We start from the raw sequence: 21,828 nt of genomic DNA, 5'->3' as shown, positions 1-21,828 counted from the left end.
ATCATTTTTATTCCTATCATACAGCAGAGTGAAACAGCCATCAACTTTTTTTTTTTTTTTTTAGAAAGCTGGTTCTTCAACTGAAAATAAGTATAGGGCTGTTGACTACTATAAAGCAAAAAGAAAGTGCAGTTTCGTGTATCGTCTTCATCCTAAACGTAACTGGAAAAGATAATGGTTTGCATAAATTACTTCAGTAGATGATTTCATGTGTGGATTTGTAGACAGCACAGGTAAATGAACAGAAATAGGATGCTCACAAAGAACAACCATCTCCACACTCTAAATGACAACATTGCTTACTTTCTTGAAGGGTAGAGGCCCCAAAGGTTGTTTCTAATGTGACTGATCTTATCATGAAAACTGAATACTATTACTGCAATACAAAAACACACACATTATTGTCACAAATTATGTACTGTACAGAGCACTGCAAGTAAGAAAACAAATTACTCATGAAATGAAAGTGACTAAAATAAACATACATTCTGCATGATCTACAATAAACAAACTGGATCCCATTTAACATTGAACTAAAGAATGTATGAACTGTTATATGTTTGCCTCATAGTAATCTGTTGCTATTACCACCACATTCTTGGTGTTGTGTGAGAAAATAATTGTAAAACAATCACTTCTATTATTAAGCAATGAACTTCATCCACAGTTTTGTGTCTCAGCAGTGCTGTCATTTGAGATTCTTTAAGGACTGTGGAAGGCAGGTTCCATAACTTCATATCAGGAAAGTCTTTCATGATGAAATGGCATACAATATCAGAAACCGGACCACTGAAGCACAGCACACTTATTACGTACGTTCATATTTCCATTTCACTGATTGCAGCTGTGCAAATTTTATTTGGGCACACAGTCTTCTGTCATGATAAAGTAAGCTCTGAGTTTTGGACTATTTGCAAACAGTTTAAGTTCTCTCTCTCTCTCTCTCTCTCTCTCTCTCTCTCTCTCTCTCTCTCTCACTCTCTCTCTCTCTCTATTACAGACTTTGAACACATTCAAACTGAAAGGTGTTTGTCACTAACGAAATAAAGAAAAAGTGAACAGATCTTAAAATAATATGTCCAATTAGTGGCTCAGAAACCAAACTTACCATATAAAGCGATAACAACAGTTTCATCTGATTATTGTATCAAGGACTGTTTCACAAAGAAAAAATACTGTCCAATGTTGTCATAAATAATTATTTCAAATGACCTTTTGAAAAAAATGTGGGGGTTTAAGAGCCTCCATAGGAAAGGCATTTAATTACATTTGGACAAAGGTTTAAAACAGTAGTGAGGGGAAAGCTTGCACAATTGAAAGGGTCAGTTATTGAGTATTTCATTTTCACGAACTACAGTATTGTTTTAATATTAAACGGTGCCACCTAAAATTTGAATTTGTGTACTACTGGTACTTATATATAATTAAAGAAGGCAGAGAGAGAAAGAGAGAGATGATAAAACAAATATTTATGCTCAATCATTAATGCCTTTTTTTTTTCTAGGTATGGTCTCTCAAATTATGAGGCTGACACTATAACCATATGAAATTGTTCTTTCCTTGAAGAAGGAATTGAATAGGGAAAAGGTGGAGGCTGTAAACTTAATCAGGAAAACAAAATGTGTATATTAATGGAATATCAATTACATAAACAAGGCAGCAAATCTGCTAATCAGGCAGACAAAGCCATCATAAAAGCTATTTTCATCACCAGATAGAACAAGTAACTTCAGTATATTATGAGGCAGGAGTGAATCTGAATCTAGTTCCAGAAAATACCATGTAAGGCATCCCTGGAGGCCTGCTCTCAGTCTTTATTTACTATCATTTATTTATTAAAAGGCTTTTCAATTTTTCTTAACTGATGGCAGTAGCACAATAATTAGAGTCATTGAAGCCAAGTACAAAAACCTCAACAAAGACGACAATTAATACAATTTTTTCACTACAAAGAAATTAATATTTAATCCATTAAATTTTGAGCATGCTGTCATGCAAATTCCCAATGTCCCACTGAAATGTTCAGCATGTATCTTCTGGCCAGCCTCAGAGTGAGCCAATCAGTGTTTTCCTCTTATTCCCAGAATGGTCAGGGAGTAAGTTGTCAACCTATCAGTGGAAGAGTTTGAATTTGCACTGTTGCAGGTCCAAAATTTTGCAATTATTTACTAAGCCTTGAAAAATCAGAGAATGCACTCAATGTTAAAAAAACAGGTATCTGTAGATCTGAACCAACATCCACTGTCATCAGAAATAACACTAATATTAATGATTTATAGTCCAACACATCCTCATATCCATGTGTAGAACTGTTTCATGTGCAAACAGATAAATTAGATCAAAACAAGATACCAATACACCTATAAAAGATACTTGGCCTCATTTTCTACGTATGTTTATCTCTCACTGTGTTGGCATACAGACATGAGTAACAGGGTTTGCATACCCATGTTTCTCATTGTACTGAGATAAGACAGAAAAAAATCTGTGACATTTATTCATTCAAAATGACCAGTGTCAAGTTGACAATGTAGTGGCAGGAAATACAGGCCTCTGTAAACATAATTCCATTCTCAGTGTCACATGCTTTTACTTTTACATCCTAAAGTCATTTGTGACCAAAATACATTTTGCATGAACTGTCAGTGATCATCATCATCATCATCATCATCATCATCATCATCATCATCATCATCATCATCATCATCATCATCATCATCATCATCACATATACAATAATAATGTCCTTGTAGATTTTGCTTCACTCGCCCAGACAGCTGAGAGCACTTACAAGAAACAGGGGGAGCAAGCCAGCTGCAGATTCAATCCACCTCAAGAATTAACAATGAGGGCTGGAGAATCAGCCAACCTAAATGTAATTTTTAGGCAGTTTCCCACAATCTATTAGGTAAATACTGGGTTGGTGGTTATGTCCTATTTGAGATACACATACAGAAACATTTAGAAATGTTATCACACTTGAACATAAGATCTATACTACTCGCAGACAGATGGGATAGGGCGTGTTGGTGTCACGAAGAGCATTCAGCCATTGATTTTCCACTAACACTGTCAAAACTGATGTACAACATTGCTAACTCTCAACATAAAAGAGAAAAGCCTAATAGAAAAAGAGGATGAACTGACCTCACATGCTTTATTAATCTTTTGATTGAAGTTCCATATTTTGGCACAAAAGTATAAGAATTTAATAAAAGCTGTTAGCCATTAAACTGAAAAACTCCTTAGAAATAAATAACTGATTATCGTTAAAACTAATCTTTCTATGAATCATATGAACAAATTTTTTGGCTTTAAATACCAAGAATACTGAAGCAAATACAGTGCCTAGTAATGTGAAGTTATATTTTTATGGAAAACAAAAATATTTTAATTTGAATGAATTAATTAGCCAATTCAAGTGAGAAAACATAAACAACTAAATAGCAGAAACAGACAAAAGTATACAATACGTTTTCACAATAAAATATTGTTTGGCCACGACTCAATTTTTCATCTGCATGTGTTTTAGTTATAGACAGAGTTAAACATTTTTTATGAGTACCCTAGTATAAGCCGACAGTTATAATTGAGAAATAGTAATTACTGGGGAACCATGAGGTTGCTTCTCTCTACAATAATTGATGCCTATATCTTTCTTAATCCATTTATTTTATATTATTCTACTCTTCACATTACCACAAGCACATATCACAATACAACCTGTTTCAACCACACCGAGACCACATTCAGGTGCTCACCACAAATGCCACGAACAGTGACACCAGATGCTCAATGTGTTATCTTTCAATTTCTTGGTAATTACAGGGATTAATAGTATGTTATCAAATAGTAGCCATACTTTTGAGAACAAATGTAGTTCAGTCGCTCTGGAAGTATCTACATCTGCACTCTGCAAACCACCGTGAGGTGCAAAACAGAGGGTATGTCTCATTGTACCAGATAGTAGGGTTTCTTCCAGTTCCATTCAAATGCAGAAGTAACTACAGTTGTGCTTCAGAGGTGTGTGTTGGGACCCTTGTTGTTCAGGTGGAGAATGATCATTTGAATGCTTCTGCACATGCAGTAATTATTCTAATCTTATTCTCATGATCCCTATGTGAGCAAAACATAGAGGGTGGTAATATATCCCTGGAGTAATCATTAAAAACCTATCCTTTAAACTTTTTTAATAGATTTTCTCAGGATAGTTAGTTTGTTTTCAAGAGTCTGCAAGTTCAGTTCCTTCAGTATCTCTGTGACACTTCATAAATTAAACAAACCTCTGACCATTTGTGCTAGCATTCTCTGTGCAAGTTCAATATCCCCAGTTAGTCCTATCTGGTACAGTTCTCACACACTTGAGAATATTCTAGAACCAGTTTCATGAGTAATTTTTAAGCAATCTCTTTTGTAGACCGATTGAACTTCGCCGGTATTCTACCAATAAACCAAAGTCTACCAACTGCTTTACCCACTACTGAACCTATGTGATCGTTCCATTTCGCATCCCTACAAAGTGTTACCTCCAGGTAACTGCACGAGTTGGCTGACTTCAACAGTGACTCATTTATATTATTGTCATAGAATAGGGTTTTTTTTTTTTAAGTGCAAAATTTTACATTTTTGAGCATTTAGAGAAAGTTGCCAATCTATGGACCACTTTGAAAGCTTATCAAGATCTGACTTAATATTTATGCAGCTTCTATCAGATAGTATTTCATTATACATAATTGCATCATCTGGGGAAAAAAAATCCTGATTTTACTACTAACCTTGTATTAAAGGTCATTAATTAAACATGAACAATAACGGTCCCAATACACATCTCCGAGGCACAACCATAGTAACTTCTACATCTGACAATGACTCTCCACCTAATGAAACATGCTGCATCCTTCAGTCCAGTCACATATTTCACTTGATACCCCATATGAATGTACTTTCAACAACAAACATAGGGGTGGTATTGAGTCAAATGTTTTTCAGAAATCAAGAAACACTGCACCAATCTGGTTGCCTTGATTCAAGCTTCAGTGCATCATGTGAGCAAGCTTAAGTATGTCATGTAAAAACAATGTGAGTTGGGTTTCACATGATTAATGTTTTCGAAATCCATGCTAGTTTCGGGAAGTGGCAATGAGTACATGTCGAGCTAAGAAACCAAAATGGTAGGGTTTGACTGCTACTGGTCCTATTATTTTTTTCTGTCACTTCAAGTAACTTTCTACTGCTTTGCATACGTATTCTTCTGTAGTTTGGATTTGATGTTCATTGATTATCTCCCTTCAGTGACTTTCTAAGCCAATTCTCACATTTTTGGAATGTAAGACCTCATCATTTCCATGAATGATACTCTTTCAAGAACTGCTCTTTCCCGATCAACATTTGTGCTGGTGACAGCAACAGGATCAGTCAATATCCATTAAAGGTTTTGTGTCTGGATGCCAAAACAATGTGTGTGATATTAACTAAATATAAACAAGAAATGCTGCTACTTCTCAGTGATACTCTAATGACTGTCAGTTCAGACCATATAGATTATGCTGACAATGTTTTGACACATGGAGTGGCAGCAGGTATTTCTATTATGAAAAATCATGAAGACACATCAAATTGTAAACTTCATCCTCGTGAGTTAGATGAGACTAACAGAAACAGGAACTGTAAGCAAAGTTAAACTAGAGCCACTTACTCAGAATCTGATTCCTCAGGTGAGGTACAAGAAAGAAATGTACACCCAGGGTGACCAAGATGCCAATCGACACACTGAGGATCAATGCTCCCCACCATGGAATGTAATCGAAGTATAGCACTAAAGGAAAGCAAACAGATAGTGAGAATACTGAAATACTATACCTCAATGCCATCACTTGCTGGAGACAGTTGACTGTACTTACATTTCGGTCCATTGTGAACAATAGAAAACACATTTATTAAAACTGTGACACCATAAAACAAAGGAAGTGCTCTAAGTCCTGGTTTTATTGGTTGTGGTGCCCGTAAGATGAATTTCCGGATGAGCAAATACAAGACGGTTGACATCATTCCAGAAAGTACTGGTGAGATGAACCACGAGGCAACTGCAACAATATAAAATAGTTTCAAATTTAACTCTTGTTACCCAACAGCCACCATAAAATGTCTTTGATACCTTTGTTTTCTCATTCCATGACAATATGAAATTTGATGAATGAAATTAACAGAAAATATAAAAAATATGAGCTACTAAATATATGGAATCAGGAAGTCACACCAAACAGAGTTAATACTTTCTGTAGCTTCTGTGCAAATGAATTGTGAAACCTATTTAAGTACTATGACGGCTGGGTACAGCCTTCTGTAACCTGGCAGAAGTGTTTCACTTTCTTTATTCTTGTTCTCTCTATTTCTGCATATTGGTAAGTAGAGAGGTAACTCTACCAGAATTGGGGGGGGGGGGGGGGAGGAGTTACAGTAAGCATATGAAGTCCTTCATGAAGCAACAAAGTACATGGTGGAATTACAGTCTTTTAGATGTGAGAAATATAAATGCTTACACAGAAAATTAATGAACAGGAAAGCAACATTGTTCAGTGTGTCTTCTGTTTATCACTTATGATCCCATCTGTCTGGTGGTTACAGGTGTCTGCTACTGAAATAATTTGTCTACTGTGGCAACCAACAACCATAAACAAGACAGAAATAATGAAATATTATAAAAAAGATAATACATACCAATTGTAACTAGTGTCATCCATTGCAATCCAGCAAATCCCTGTGCAACTAGGGAGAAACCAACACTGGCTCCAACTATACTATGAGTTCCCGATATAGGCAGCTTCAGAAACGTTGCAACAAGGAGCCACACTGCACTGCCAGCTGAGGGAATGTTAAGAATTTAAAATTATTTTAAAAATCTGTGAATTTAGCTTGCAGTGCATTAAATAGTATGATGTGAGTACTATGCATAGTAATATCTTAACATTTATGGATTCTTCTGCCATTTCTTGGTAGAACATTAAAAATTTAAAGTTTAATAACAAGTAAACTGTACTGTTCTATTGATTATTGTTTATCAATAACTAGTTTTCACCTTACTGGAGGATTTTCAAAAAAAGATGGTCCGATAAGTGAAAACTAGTTAGAAATAAATAAAAATCAGTAGAACAAAACAATTTGCTTCCTATTCAACCTAAAATACAATCTCAGTTATTATCATGTACTACTTTTTTTGTTGAGTAATGAAAGTATTCTTACCAAGGGATGAGAGGAACCCAAGCATGAATTCTCTCTCCCGTCCCTCATAAAGGTTAACATCTAATATTCCTTTTCTCATGGTGTCTGACACTTTGTAACCTGAAAATTATGAACTGACATTGAGTATATCATTACAAAACCCTACTGTATATCATTCTTCCAGGTACTTTTAAGTTTTAACTTACCAATTAATATAGCTCCTGCAGTTTCGAATATTGTAGCTAAGTAACATGCTTGTCTAACTGTCAAAACTTTTGAACCCACTGATGTACCAAAAGAATTAGCCACATCATTTGCTCCAATTCCAAATGCCAAGATAAATGCAACAATAAATCCAACGATGAGAATCCACAAAACGTCTGATGAGTACGCTTCAATCATGATGCTGCTTATGAAAATGTTGTAAAATAAAATACCACTGAGTTCTGTTATATTCAAGATATTTCAAGAAGTGACTAAATTAAATAACTTTAAGTATCTAATGCTCTTTCTTCCAATTTTCAATTTTACTTCACACACACTTCTTGTTACTCCAAATTATCTTCATGTTACATCATTCCAGTCTGCCATTGTTAATACTTCCATTCAATATCTTCTTGAATAATATAAAAAAATAATTATCACAGAATTCCTTTCTCTATGGAATTTCTATAAGCTCCTGAGCTTCATTCCCTTATCTATCTTAAGTACCCCGTAATATTTTAGTGCTTTTTGTTTTAAATACCACCTCTGGCTTTTGGATTTTTTTGCTCTTAAGAGAAAAAGCCAAAATATGAGCACCTCTATCTGCCTGTATGTGATCTGTGGTACACCAAGTCTTGTCAATGAATTACTCTTAATGACGGCAAGATATGAAAATAATTAGGCCTCTTTTTCAAAATAGTTTCTATTCTTTCAAAGGATAATATTCCAGCTCAAACACTGCAGTAGAGAATCATTCAATTTTATCCAAAGCAAAACTTTTGCCCAGTCGACGAATTAAGCGTGTCCCTCAATTGATGGAAGGATTGTTTTTATTTTAAGGTTAAGCAGTTTTAACTTTCTTTTTCTTCCCTCTCTATCCCTTTTTTGTTCCAAAATAGAAAACAAAAAAGGGAATAGAGAATTTTTGTTCTCTATGAAATGAGTATTTTTTCCTCACAGTAGCCTTTAAAATGTTACAAAAGCATTTTGTTGAGATCAGACTGTGTGTAAACTTTATTGTTCCTCTACTAAATAATTCCTGCAAAAGAAGAGCAAAAAAAATCTTAAATGTATTTTTAGAATTACTTACGTAAAGGTAAGCGTTATATATACATTACTGCTTATTCAGATATAATTTTGTACACATACCAGTTAAAAGTAAAACAAATCTGCTTAAATTTTTTACACTTCTAACTTTCCAGCAGTTCAAAACAGCTTACACATCCCAGCCCACTTAGCAACACATATTAGTAGCTAACTACATGAACCAATCTATGAACCAAACTGCAAAGATACAGTCTGTTGTCGCTAAATAAACAGTATCTTTCACCAGTGCCTTAGATAATAAAATTCACAGTGGTTTTAATAATTGTTTAAAATATGAAACTGGTTATGGCAGATACAGAAACATTTGGCTGTTACCCATGTAGGTTTCACTACTAACAGCCACATCCTACTGCATTTTGTAAATAATAATCCCAGTCACAGGAAACATGTCTATAATTGATCATACAGTACTAATCACTCATTCAAGTGAACAAACCACTGGAACTAAGAACTTGGGAAACAACTCCAATCAGACTTGGGAATCTCAACACTCCACACCAACAGAAATATTGCCCTAACTTCACCCTCTACGCAGTCTTCATCTCTGTTATGTTGTCCTCTTCCCACAAACTATGCTTACCCATATTCTACTAATGTGATGCAAATCAGTAAGAAGATTGTCTCATTTTACAACACTGACTGTCAAATTCACAGTAGTAAATTGAAGTAAATACATTTCTTTTTTTACATCAATTGCTAGAGTGAAATATTTCAACATTAAATTATTATTATTACTATTATTACTATTATTATTATTATTAGCTTTCCCCACTACCTAACTGATTTTCTTCCCATCAGTTTTCCAATTTCATCCTTTATAACAGGTTATGTATACTTTCATTTGTTAATCTTTTGGGCACTGGATAAAAGTCATCATCATACAAAACTTTGCGGGGAGTCAACACACATTCAGTGAAAATAGAAAGGATCAAAAATAAGCTATGTATAAGAACTAAGTACAAACAAATTTATTTACAGTCATAAAATTCTTTAGTTGTAGTATCAGTAAGGTTAATACAGCCATCTATTCCATATGATTCCTCTAAAATAACTCAGAAAAAAATCAAACATCTACATCAATTATGAAGTTAGAAAATTCTCATAGTTACACTTACCTGTCTTGAGAGATGAATCACCAAATAAAATATCACCAAGTTTTGGTAGCTGGCCAAGTTTTGCTATCTATTAAATCAAACCTAAACTTCTTCTAGTGACCTGGTCACACTAAATCCGTTGCTAAGAAATGGGATGGCTGTCCACAATGGCACAGCATCTTGATGGTGACATACTTCTAGCAATCATCTGCAACAAAAGTAAAGACTGATTAATTTAGACAACTGAATGAAATCCCCCCCCCCCCCTCTCTCTCTCTCTCTCTCTCTCTCTCTCTCTCTCTCTCTCTCTCTCTCTCTCTCTCTCTCTCTCTCAAAACTAAAAACATATTGAGTTTTTTTAAGCTTATGAACTTTCACAAGTTTTGTATTTTCAGAAAATAAATGGTTAAAACTAACAACAACAAATCGCTATAAAACATCTGAGATTGCACTGATGAAAGTCCATTTTGAGCGGCAAGCATAATTTTAAAAAATGCAGTTAATACAGCTGTGAGATATTCCTGGCTTCACATGTCAATTACACAATTTGCAATGTCTGAGCAAAATTTTAGATTTATGGTCTCCACCTGTAAATCCTGTTCATGCCTTTGTGTTGACTGCCAACAAAGAACGTTAGATACAGGATGATGGCAATGATTTCATCTTCTATCTAGATGACATTAGGATAAGCAAAAATTCAGAATATCTAGAGATTTTCATACTTAGGTGAATAGATAGAAATGGGTATGGCACAAAAAGAAGAACAAATAAGTTAGATTAATTAAGAACACAAACTTACAATTAACCATGGAGAATTTTTTCTGTAAATGCAAAATTGCAGTAGTGCCAGGCAGTAATCCCCCTTCCACTTTGAACATACAGCAGGAAGTCCGAACCTCTTTAGCATGTTACTGCTTTAGAGATTAGAACTTGTGGAACGAAAGACTCCCACAAGGATATTCGGACCTCAAAGAACAGAAGACTGTTAATATAGAAAATGAGGAGCCAAGAACTGTATACTCACATAGGGAGAATCTCTTACATCACCAGAAAAAGAAAGACCACATTCTTCTGTCACATCTTTAGAATCTACCATGAAATATTAACACATTATTAGATAATGTAGTTTCTTGTAAACATGAGAACTTATGTACATTGGACCCAAGAGGTACAAAGAGAGCTGTAAGAAATGGGATGACTTTCAAATTAATACAAGTAGTAAATAAACAACACTGTCATAGGTTTCCACGAGAGAATTGGGCCAAACACCAAAAACAAAATTGTCGAAAGAATGAAGAAGCTTGCAAAGTATGAGAATAAAAGAATATACTGAACAAGGACAAAGACCAGAAATAACAAATCTGAACCACATTGTTCATAAGCCTTCAGATAGCCAAAATGAAAGGAAGAAGAATTGCCCCACTTGTAAGCCACTGTTTGGGTGGGAGACAATGTACAGCCTGTTTGCCCACAAACCTAGCTTTCATTTAACATATACACTGCCGTATGGTATGTGTAACAGTGAGATGATGATGTTGGTTATTATTATTTGCAAATAAGTCCATTAGACTTATGCAAAGTACTTATAAGTGGGTATTTGTCTCCCCTTGTGCCCATATCTCTCATTCTCTTCCTGTGGGATCCCTTTCTCTTGTCAGATCATGTTGTTCCTAACTCCTTTGTGTTTTCCTCTTGGTCAACTTGTCATTTGTGAATTTTGCATGTGCAGATTTCATATTTTTGGACATTATCTTGAGTCATTCTTGCCAGTTTGAGATCAGTTTTGGTCTTGCCAACCCAAATCATCGTGTCCATTTTGACTTTTTTCCTATTTTCAAAACATAAAATCAAATAAAATCAACTACTTGTTTTGATGAGTCAGTCTGTGTGTTCATTCTTTTAATGTGTCCACAGAACCATAACTTACGTTTTCTAATGTTCCTATGGATGTGTGTGTATTGTTTGATTTCATGACTGCTTCTACGTTAGTATTGTTCATCTAAAGGTTCTGAGCCTAGAATTTTTCTTATGACTTTGCATTCCTTTTTCTCAATGTCTTTTTCCTATTCTTAAGTGTTTCTGATCCCTATAGCATTCTCATCTAATTACTGCATTGGAATATCTTACTTGTGTGAGCTTAGACATACATTTCTTGTTGTAGATATTTTGAGTATGTCTGTACAAAGTTCCTTTTTTGCATCTAATTTAGTTTGCTTTCTTTTTCATTCCATTTCCCTGGATTGTTTCATTGAGATTTAATTTGTAGAACACATTTAATTTTGCCATACTTCGTCTCCATAAATTTTGTGCTACTTCATTGCAGTCCACGCTTTTTACACTCTCGTTTTCAAATGATATCTGGGGATCAACTTTTTCTTCATTTTCTTTCAAGATTCCACCCTAATTTTGGGATGATGAAATGTTGCCAGTTAATACTGCTAAATCATCTACAGAGGCTAGGCAATCTGCACAAAAATTGCTTCTGCCTGAAGTGGTTGGTTAGTCAACTTTGAGGACTGATTTCTGTCTGTGCCATTATTGTATTACTTTCTCAAGGACACAGTTGAAAAGTAAGGGGGACAGTGACAGCCCATCTCCGTGTCTTCTCTCTGTTTTGATTTCGAAAGGATCGGTAAGTTCCTCCATGAATTTAACATTGTACTTTGTATCAGTCAGTGTTTGTTTTACCTATATAATTAGAAGTTTTTTTCAGATCTACACCTTGGTCCTTTTAATATTTGGATGAAAGATTCACGGTCAAGTGAGCCAGAGGCTTTATTGAAATCAATAAATGTGCAAACTAAATATTTGCTACATGTTCTCCGATATCCAATGATTGGCCTTAGATTCAAGATTTGCTCTGGATATGAATAGACTAATCAAAAAGCCATACTCAATATTTTCAAATTTTTTATTCAAGTTGTTTCTGTTTTCTTTCAAATAGACACTGAGATAGAATGTTATATGCACCTGATGTTAGTGACTAGTTATTTACATCTGCTCTGTCTCCCTTCTTGTGTAACTGAATTAAAACATCTTTGTATTGTTGTGGATTTTTTCTGTTTGCCAAATGTCTTCTTGGTTCTGGTGATTATTTTTATGGTGTTTGAGCCTGCTGATTTTATTATTTCTGTTGTGATTGAAACTCCTCTGATACTTAATTGTTGTTCAGCCTTTTGATCTGTCTGGTTATTTCTTCTCCTAACAGGAGTAATGTGGTTGGAATCGCCGTGTTTATTCTGGGCAGTTAAGTAGCTCTTTGAAGTACCTGGCAGTTTTTTGCTTGTTTAGAGCAGGGGGTGGGGGGGAGCATAATTTTTGTGGTTGATGCCGTATGAGCTTAGTTGTGAAGTCCTCATACAAATTTCATGTGTTTTTTTTTCTTTCTTTCAAAGTCTTTCACAATTTTAAGTCATTGATCATTTCATTCTTTGGCTCTCTCTTTCCTCATTGCCAGGAATGTTTTGTAGCCGTCTTCTGTCTTATTTCTGTTCCAATTATTGTCAGGACTGAATTGCATACTCACATTTATCACTCCACCAAGGGTTCAAGGGCATGTTTTCCTTTCCTGCAGAGGTATTAATTAGTATTTGCACTATCTTGATCAATTTGCTTTTAATTTCTAGCCAAGGGTTTGACTGGTTTTTCTCTAGACCTCTGATGAGAGATGGCTGGATCCTGCTAGTGTCAAATTTGGTGACTTGTGTCTTCCTTGCTACAAACTTCTGAAGTTTTAAAATATTTAATTCTTGCCAATTAAGGGTCTGCATCTATTTTTTTTTTTTTTTTACCCTTTCTGACTTGGATTTTCATTAAGTCTCTGTGATAAGAGAGAGAGAGAGAGAGAGAGAGAGAGAGAGAGAGAGAGAGAGAGAGAGAGAGAGAGAGATTGCCCATGTCATCAATTTTGGTGGTTTCTTTTTGAAGTGTGTTGACATGAATTTAAGATTTAATATCCTCCAGAGTTCAAGTAATCTTCATACATTCTGTTTGGTTCCTGGGAATTTTTCAGTTGATTTTCTGTACATTCTTTGCCTAGCTGCACATTAAAATCACCTACTGGGATTTTGACATGGATTTGTATAATTTTAGGTACTATTTTGTATAGTTTTTCCTAAGGTTTCTCTACATGTTCATGGTTGGTTTTTATTTTCAACACTGATTGGCATGTGTGAATTGATTAGGGTGTATGTTCTATTTGGACACTTCACAGTGACTGTAATTCGTCTTGTGTTTACAGGCTTCACATTTGCCATGAAGGTGATTATATCTCTGTTGGACTGCAAAAGCGGCCCCTAAGAGGGGTGTTTTTTTCGGTATTCATTTGTCTACTTTTACTTTTAAAATGCTGTAGTACCCCAAATCCACTGCATTGTTTCTTGGAGTGTCGGTATTTGTTATTTTTTGCTCATTTAGGATTTGCTCTAGTTCACTCAACATTCCTGCTCTTAAGAGTTCTAATTTCATTTAGCATGTCAAACGAGGTTTTGGTGTTTGGGTGAAGTTGACTATAAGACTCCGACTGCCTCTGTTTGCATGTCAGTCCAGATGTCCCAGAATTGATAGCTTAGTTGTACTGTTTCTGACAGCTGTTAATTGTTTAACACCTGGAGTAAATGTCTGTTTCCTGCCACACCTCAAGATGGCTGATTATTTTTTTAGGACTTTAGCTGTTAGTCCCAGAAGAAGAATACCAGTCACTTCTCTGGTGAGCAGACATTGTCAACTTTGCTGCTTGCTGCAAGTCAGACATGAAGTGTATTTTGCATTATACCTCTTCTGTCAGTTCTTCATACTGATAGTCTCCACCACTGCCTTCATTAATGCCCCCCCTCCTCCTACAAGGCAGCAAGCTATTTTCCTTCCCTATCTGGATTTGTGGGTACTGAGCCATCCCACCATGACAAGGCCTCACCCATTATTATTATTATTATTATTATTATTATTATTATTATTACTGAGTTACAGGTGTGTGTGTGTGTGTGTGTGTGTGTGTGTGTGTGTGTGTGTGTGTGTGTGTGTGTGTGTGTGTGTGTATACAGTTTAGCAAATTCCCTTCTAACAATTCACACAACATGCTTTCCAGCCAGTCTGAATATTGCTTATCTTGCCAAGTCTTTTGACTGTTTATTTGATCCACAAACATTATCCATTTAAACCTGAATATATACACACATTTCAAATATGTTTGCTAGAGGCCTCACAATAGACTAGAAGTTAGCACTTAGTTCCATTTACAACACTTATAGCTGACTCTTCTGACAGACTGGCACAAGAGCCATGTTTGGCAGTGCTTACACCGCAATAGCTGATTCCAACCACCTCACCTTCACATTTTAGTGCATGTATCTAACACTTTAACAAAAAGTTTAATCCAACATCAGTAAGAAGCATTACATTACTGTATCCAAATTTTCGGTAGCTTTTGCATGCTGTTGAAATTATGTATATAGTTCCATTTTAAAAAAAGGCGTAACAGCTTCCTTATTTCTGCTGATACTAGGACTTAACATTCAACAGAATTACGCGCCCCTCTCCACATATCATCATTTGCCAAAAACTTTATTCGATGTCTTCAGTTCACAAAATATAAGGTGTTCCACAATATTATGTTTTGCACGATCACTGTAAATTGTAATTTAGCTATACAAATTTGAAGCTCGGTTTTAATGTGCAGGAAGAAAAAAATACGGTAAATCTGAAATTTTGACACCAGAAAACATGTTTTTTTCATAGTATTTCGTGCTGGACGTGCAGACCGCGTGAGACGTCGCTTCATCCAGTCCCAAACATGCTCCATGGGGGACAGATCCGGAGATCTTGCTGGCCAGGGTAGTTGACTTACACCTTCTAGAGCACGTTGGGTGGCACGGGATACATGCGGACGTGCATTGTCCTGTTGGAACAGCAAGTTCCCTTGCCGGTCTAGGAATGGTAGAACGATTGCTTCGATGACGGTTTGGATGTACTGTGCACTATTCAGTGTCCCATCGACGATCACCAGAGGTGTATGGCCAGTGTAGGAGATCGCTCCCCACACCATGATGCCGGGTGTTGGCCCTGTGTGCCTCGGTCGTATGCAGTCCTGATTGTGGCGCTCACCTGCACGGCGCCAAACACGCATACGACCATCACTGGCACCAAGGCAGAAGCGACTCTCATCGCTGAAGACGACACGTCTCCATTCGTCCCTCCATTCACGCCTGTCGCGACACCACTGGAGGCGGGCTGCACGATGTTGGGGCGTGAGCGGAAGACGGCCTAACGGTGTGCGGGACCGTAGCCCAGCTTCATGGAGACGGTTGCGAATGGTCCTCGCCGATACCCCAGGAGCAACAGTGTCCCTAATTTGCTGGGAAGTGGCGGTGTGGTCCCCTACGGCACTGCGTAGGATCCTACGGTCTTGGCGTGCATCCGTGCATCGCTACGGTCCGGTCCCAGGTCGACGGGCACGTGCACCTTCCGCCGACCACTGGCGACAACATCGATGTACTGTGGAGACCTCACGCCCCACGTGTTGAGCAATTCGGCGGTACGTCCACCCGGCCTCCCGCATGCCCACTATACGCCCTCGCTCAAAGTCCGTCAACTGCACATACGGTTCACGTCCACGCTGTCGCGGCATGCTACCAGTGTTAAAGACTGCGATGGAGCTCCGTATGCCACGGCAAACTGGCTGACACTGACGGCGGCTGTGCACAAATGCTGCGCAGCTAGCGCCATTCGACGGCCAACACCGCGGTTCCTGGTGTGTCCGCTGTGCCGTGCGTGTGATCATTGCTTGTACAGCCCTCTCGCAGTGTCCGGAGCAAGTATGGTGGGTCTGACACACCGGTGTCAATGTGTTCTTTTTTCCATTTCCAGGAGTGTATAACATATCATTTGATTACTTAGAGAAATGGGCTATTTCTTTGAATAAATGTCAAGTACTTGAATGGATGATGCTATCTGAAACCCCATATTGGGTGACGGTTGAAAACACTATTACATAACTGACTAAAAATGGTGTGAAGATTTCTGGCGACAGCTGTTTTGGGTTTATAGAAACGAAGTGTGACTCGGCTTTTTCGAATCTAAGTGTGACTCGGAAGAAGGAAGTCTAAATAAACACTCTGTGAAAAAAAGGTGGCATTACTGTCTCAAGGAAACCGAAAATCCTGAACGCAATGGCCAACTGCTAGAATTATGCTAGTATTTGTTTTCTCTTCCCACACACAACGTGACTGTGGAAAGAGTATTTTCGCTGATGTTGGCCCAGTGGACTGATGAAAGAAATCGACTGCTGCCAATTACCCCCGTCTCAGACGGTCTCCAAGAGGTCCCAGATAGGAAAAGCAACACTACTCTAGCAGCAGACAGATGGCTGCAAATATGTAGACATAAAGAATAAAGACGTAGAACATTAATAGCGTTTGTTTTGTCTAAAAAAGCTAAGAGTTTTGACATAAAATATTTGGATATGTTAATTTTCATCCATAGTACCTTAAATAGCAAACTCAAATTAGATAATGGAACACTATGTAATCTTGCCCAGATGGCTTAAGTTGGGGATTGGACCGGCCTACTACATGAGGATAAAGCTTTCCGACATTATTTTACCTATTTTGATAAGAGAACACCGCAGCTGTTTTCGTAAACCACACTGTAGGAAAGACTGCAACCAACAAGTTTCTTTTTTAAATGATGTACAATTACTAGTTTCGGGCCTAAGCCCATCATCAGATGATAGCGTTGACTTTTTTTGTTGGTTTTTCTGTAGTGTCCTAAAACGTAACAAAGATCGTTAGAACATAGTTTGCAAGAGGTTTGACATTTTCATCCTAAAGTAAAAAGTTTTGTGGCTACATAGTTTTACGCTTATGTATGTTTTATTCTCTGTACTTACAACCATAATGAATAAACCATACGTATGTCTTCAACAATGTAACCACAAAAACTTTGTTGCATTTTAGGATGCAAATGGCAAATCTTGTTAACTATGTAATCACAAAACTTTGTTACATTTTAGGATACAAACGTAAAACCATGGGCTCAGTCCCAAAACTAGTGACTGTACAATAAAATCATTTAAAAAAGAACTTGTGGCTCGTTGCAGTATTTCCTACAGTGTAAAGTTTTCCGAGTTCCAGTACGGGTGCTATCCAGAACTGATCACAACTCTCGAGCGATTTTATATATTTTATGTAGTGACAGTAGGTCCCCCATTATTGCAATTACCTCAACCTGTTGTCTGCACAAGAAAGTCATTATGGTTTTCTGTAGAACCTTGGCCAACTTTTCAGAATTATATTTTTTTCGCAAACTGGAAAACAATTTTTCTTCTACAACATCAAAATTTTCCGAGTACTATAGTTTTCTATGCGAAATGTTCAGAACTATTCAAATTTTGTGCAGAAAACTATTAGCATATCTATATGTTCAACAATGGAGTTCTTCGTGCTGCTTTGCTACAGTAATGAAGGATCTCAAACATCGTAAGAAGTCGTGAAGTAAATACGCTATCTATTCGAAGACTTCTGGTTTTTAACCAATTTCTGTCGCCCGAGGACAAGCGAGATGGAACGGTAGAGAAAGCGAGCAAAAAAGTTGCAGCGGATGTGCAATTTACTGGAGATAATTTACTGCTGCTCCCAAGTTTCTGCTGCCATCGGTATGGAGTGTAAATAAAGGAAGAATGCAAGAGTAAGCTTTCTGTGGCTGATTAATAATATTACGGGGGTTGTCAGTCTTCCCGCTACACATTGTTCGTCTCAGTTCTCGTGTTGAACGTATGGCCGTGCTAACAGTCTGCCATTTGTCATCGAGTGCATTGCTGAAGCATCTACAAATACCTTTACTGATGTGTGTTAGGTATTTTGTTATTTTAGTGCGAATGAAACTGTCACACTGCAAAGTAGTGGTTCCCAGCCTGGCGGTAATTACCTCCCTGATGGGTGCAAAACTGAAGGGTTCAGTTTTGTTTCAGTCATAAAATTAAATTACTTTTAAAGATAATTATTAGTGTCATTATTTCTTAATACTGCAATACTGGTTACGTAAGAACCAGTAATAGGCTTGTTCAGTACATACACAAATATGTACTTGGACGGTGTATATCATAAGCCGCTAAATAAAAAAAATGAAAATCTACATCACGTCATTCTCTGACAGCCAACGAACGATCAGTAGTATTTGAGCACTCTGCTGTGGATGTCGTAACCAATGCGAGAGCCTAGCGAGTAGTTTGGTGGAATTTTATTCCATTTGTTGCGAGTTATCGTCGTTGGTAACCTACAAATTCTACATAGGCAAATAAGAAACTTAATTTGCAGGATACATGCTTTCTTCAAGAGCAAAGCACGTGCAGGTGCGTACCCCCACTGTCGCTTGGAACCGGCAACAGTGCACTCGTGCTCGGCACGTGCCTCGTCCTGCGCGAACCATCAGCGTTCATGACTGACTATAGCATTAACGGATGGTAGGTTAGTGGAGGTTACAGCTTGTGAAACGAATATACGAACATCATCTTCAGATAATCCACCCACTACATACGTATGTTGTTCTTTTTATCTATGATAGTGAAACCGAGTCTACAAGAGAGATTGCTAACAAATCACTCGAGCGGCCGGTTCTGAAATATGGCTTAAGTGTGTGGGACCTATACCACATAGGGCTACCATGGTATCATCATTATGTCCTTGGGCCTTTGTCCCACTTTCAATGTGGGGTCGGCCCTGTTACTATGGGTTTGGCGAAGTTAGTGTCAGAGGGTGGCCGTATGCCCTTCCTGTCGCCACTCCCCCCCCCCCCCCCCCTCTCCAGATGAAATTAGTGTACCTCAGCTGTCTGTGTCTAGTGTAAGCCATGGAATAATGGAAACGTTTTCAAATGTGTGCGAGTCGTGTAACTGAGGCAGGACATCGGGACCAGCCCAGTACTCACCTAGTGGGATGTGGAAAACCGCCTAAAAACAACATCGTTAATCCGCAGGAAGCAGCGCATTAGCGCCCTCGGCTAGCCTGACGGATCAGAGCTAACAGGGAGTATTGAACGTATACAGAGAAGGGTAGCACGGATAGTTACAGGTCTGTTCAATCCGTGGGCGTGTGTGACAAGAGATACTGAAGGAACTGAACTGGCAGAGTCTTGAAGACAGACGTAAGCTATCCCAAGATTGTTAACAAAGTTTCAAGAACCGACTTTAAACGATTACTCTAGGGATACACTACAACTCCCTACGTATCGCTCACATATTGACCGTGACGATAAGATTAGAACAATTGCTGCATGTACAGAGGCATTGAAACCATCATTCTTCCCGCGCTCCACACGTGAATGGAACAAGAAGAAATCCTAATAACTGGTACAATGGGGCATATCCTCTGCCTTGCACCTTACGGTGGTTTGCAGAGTATAGATGTAGATGACACACACAGCACATATGATTAAATAAATATCTCAGGAAAATGCCATCTTTGAGTTGTAGGTAGTTCCCACAATACACTAGAAAATCCTTCCTTATTTTTTCGCAGCAATGAACACACTGATTGACAGCGCGACAGGACTATGATTCCCCTTCTACACTGCTGCAGGGCCTACTTAATAATAATAATAATAATAATAATAATAATAATAATGGCGGTGGTGGTCAGACACAAAGCACGGGCAGCCTGAAGTCTTCTAATTTCTGCTAATTCTGAAGTAAAGAGTCCAGCAATCAAGTGATCTACAAGCAATAGACCTAAGCATAGCGCATGCATATTAATTGGATGAATTTTAAATGAATGAGGGTAATCACCTGTCGCTGGGGAGAGGACTGTTGTAGAGGAAGCATGTTGTGTGATAAGAGTGTACCCTTAATGTAAATAGTTTTCTTTTCTGAGGAAGAGCTATAGGTAGCACTGTGATGCAGTAGAGCTGTTTTCTCACGCTATATAAAAAAAAGTTGTTAGGAATGATCAGCACCACTTATCTCCTTGATTCATTAGTTCGTGTTTTAATAAATCTTATAAAAACTTAGTATCAGTTATCTTTGACATTTTAAAGATGAAAGTTTTCAAAGGAAATTATGTTTCTTTCCAATGAGTAGTTAGTTGTTAATAGTAATGATGGTTCGGGGCAAGGGTGGGGGGTTATTAGCTGAAATATCGTTTTGCACTCGGGTGTAACGGTCTCTGAAAGATGGGGAACCACTGCTGTAAAGCAGTCTCTCAGCTGAGCAACGCACATAACATTTAACTCATTTAACTCTTGTACCAAAATCTCATTGGACAGACGGCTTCGTTGTGCCCGCCAATCGTGCCCATTATGACCAATGTACAATAACTGCCATAAGCCGTAACATTTGAGTTTTGTTCTACTTTCAATTTTTCTACGAAGTTCACACAATTTGTAATTTAAATACTATAACAATTCAGTTAACTTCTTGTGTGCGATATTTCTCATCAATAAAGTACTGAGGGGGTTGGGAGGGGGGGGGGGTGAGGAATCACTTTGATAAGCTCTGGCCCTACAGATCAGTTGCAAGGATAGCTACAATTTGCTGTCTACAGCTGATATTTAGATAATGCAAATTAGAAGATCGCATCTGCAGAACGTGCAAAACATGTATGAATTTTCTTCTCGAAGTGGAGATCACTTCGCTTATCCGCGTATATCTTTACACTGAAGTAGCTTCCAGTTAGAAATCTAATACAGCAGTTGCTGTTGCCAGAACGAGAAAATGGCAGCTGGAATGGTCAACTTTTTTGAACGGCGTAGATGGAGAATAAAGGCAGATTAGATATGTACAGAAAGTTGATTGTTCTTCCTTTAGTCGTTCACAGATTGTGTCACCAATTCTGAAAGGACAAATTCGGGATACGGGAAGTTCAGCCAAGGACTATTACGTGCTGCACTTGCTGACTGCTTGTGGCCGTACGGTAAGGAATGAAACCGCAAGCCTATCGGACCTACGATCTGCCCTTGCTGCAGCAGTATGATACCCAGTACTACACGCACCTCTATAAGGGGTAGAGCTCACAGAGCGTAACGTCTCTTGTTCCTAAACCCATATTTACGTTCATGTTAGGTATGCGCTGTATGTTAGACTGCAGAATGACAGGAGCTATGTTTTGATTTGGCATGTCTGTTCGATGTAAGCATACTTCATACTGAGAACATGGGTGCTTTAAGAATCGGATATGACTAACATTCCCAACATGTTACAAATTGGATCATAAATTCA

The 21,828-nt window shown here is 37.7% G+C and overlaps 1 protein-coding gene across 8 annotated transcripts in view; it reads right to left on the bottom strand.

Moving 5' to 3' along the window:
• The window catches only part of LOC126337072 (sodium-dependent phosphate transporter 1), a 267,042-nt gene that overhangs the window by 37,613 nt on the left and 207,601 nt on the right, over nucleotides 1-21,828 (bottom strand). For 4 of the 8 annotated variants that reach the window (XM_050001410.1, XM_050001415.1, XM_050001411.1 and 1 more), the window contains exons 3-8: nucleotides 9,645-9,831; nucleotides 7,425-8,461; nucleotides 7,240-7,338; nucleotides 6,718-6,861; nucleotides 5,901-6,083; nucleotides 5,696-5,815 (exon numbers count right to left, since the gene is read on the bottom strand). In XM_050001410.1, coding sequence (XP_049857367.1) covers nucleotides 5,696-5,815; nucleotides 5,901-6,083; nucleotides 6,718-6,861; nucleotides 7,240-7,338; nucleotides 7,425-7,620 — 742 coding nt within the window. In that variant the 5' untranslated portion in view covers nucleotides 7,621-8,461; nucleotides 9,645-9,831. The remainder of the gene's footprint in view (nucleotides 1-5,695; nucleotides 5,816-5,900; nucleotides 6,084-6,717; nucleotides 6,862-7,239; nucleotides 7,339-7,424; nucleotides 8,462-9,644; nucleotides 9,832-21,828) is intronic. The other 4 variants (XM_050001412.1, XM_050001416.1, XM_050001409.1 and 1 more) reach the window with 1 other exon arrangement.

This window comes from Schistocerca gregaria, chromosome 2 (genome assembly GCF_023897955.1).
Source record: "Schistocerca gregaria isolate iqSchGreg1 chromosome 2, iqSchGreg1.2, whole genome shotgun sequence".
Classification (NCBI taxonomy): domain Eukaryota; kingdom Metazoa; phylum Arthropoda; class Insecta; order Orthoptera; family Acrididae; genus Schistocerca; species Schistocerca gregaria.
The sequence above is the reverse complement of the archived record's forward strand: the minus strand, read 5'-3'. Positions and strand labels throughout refer to the sequence as shown.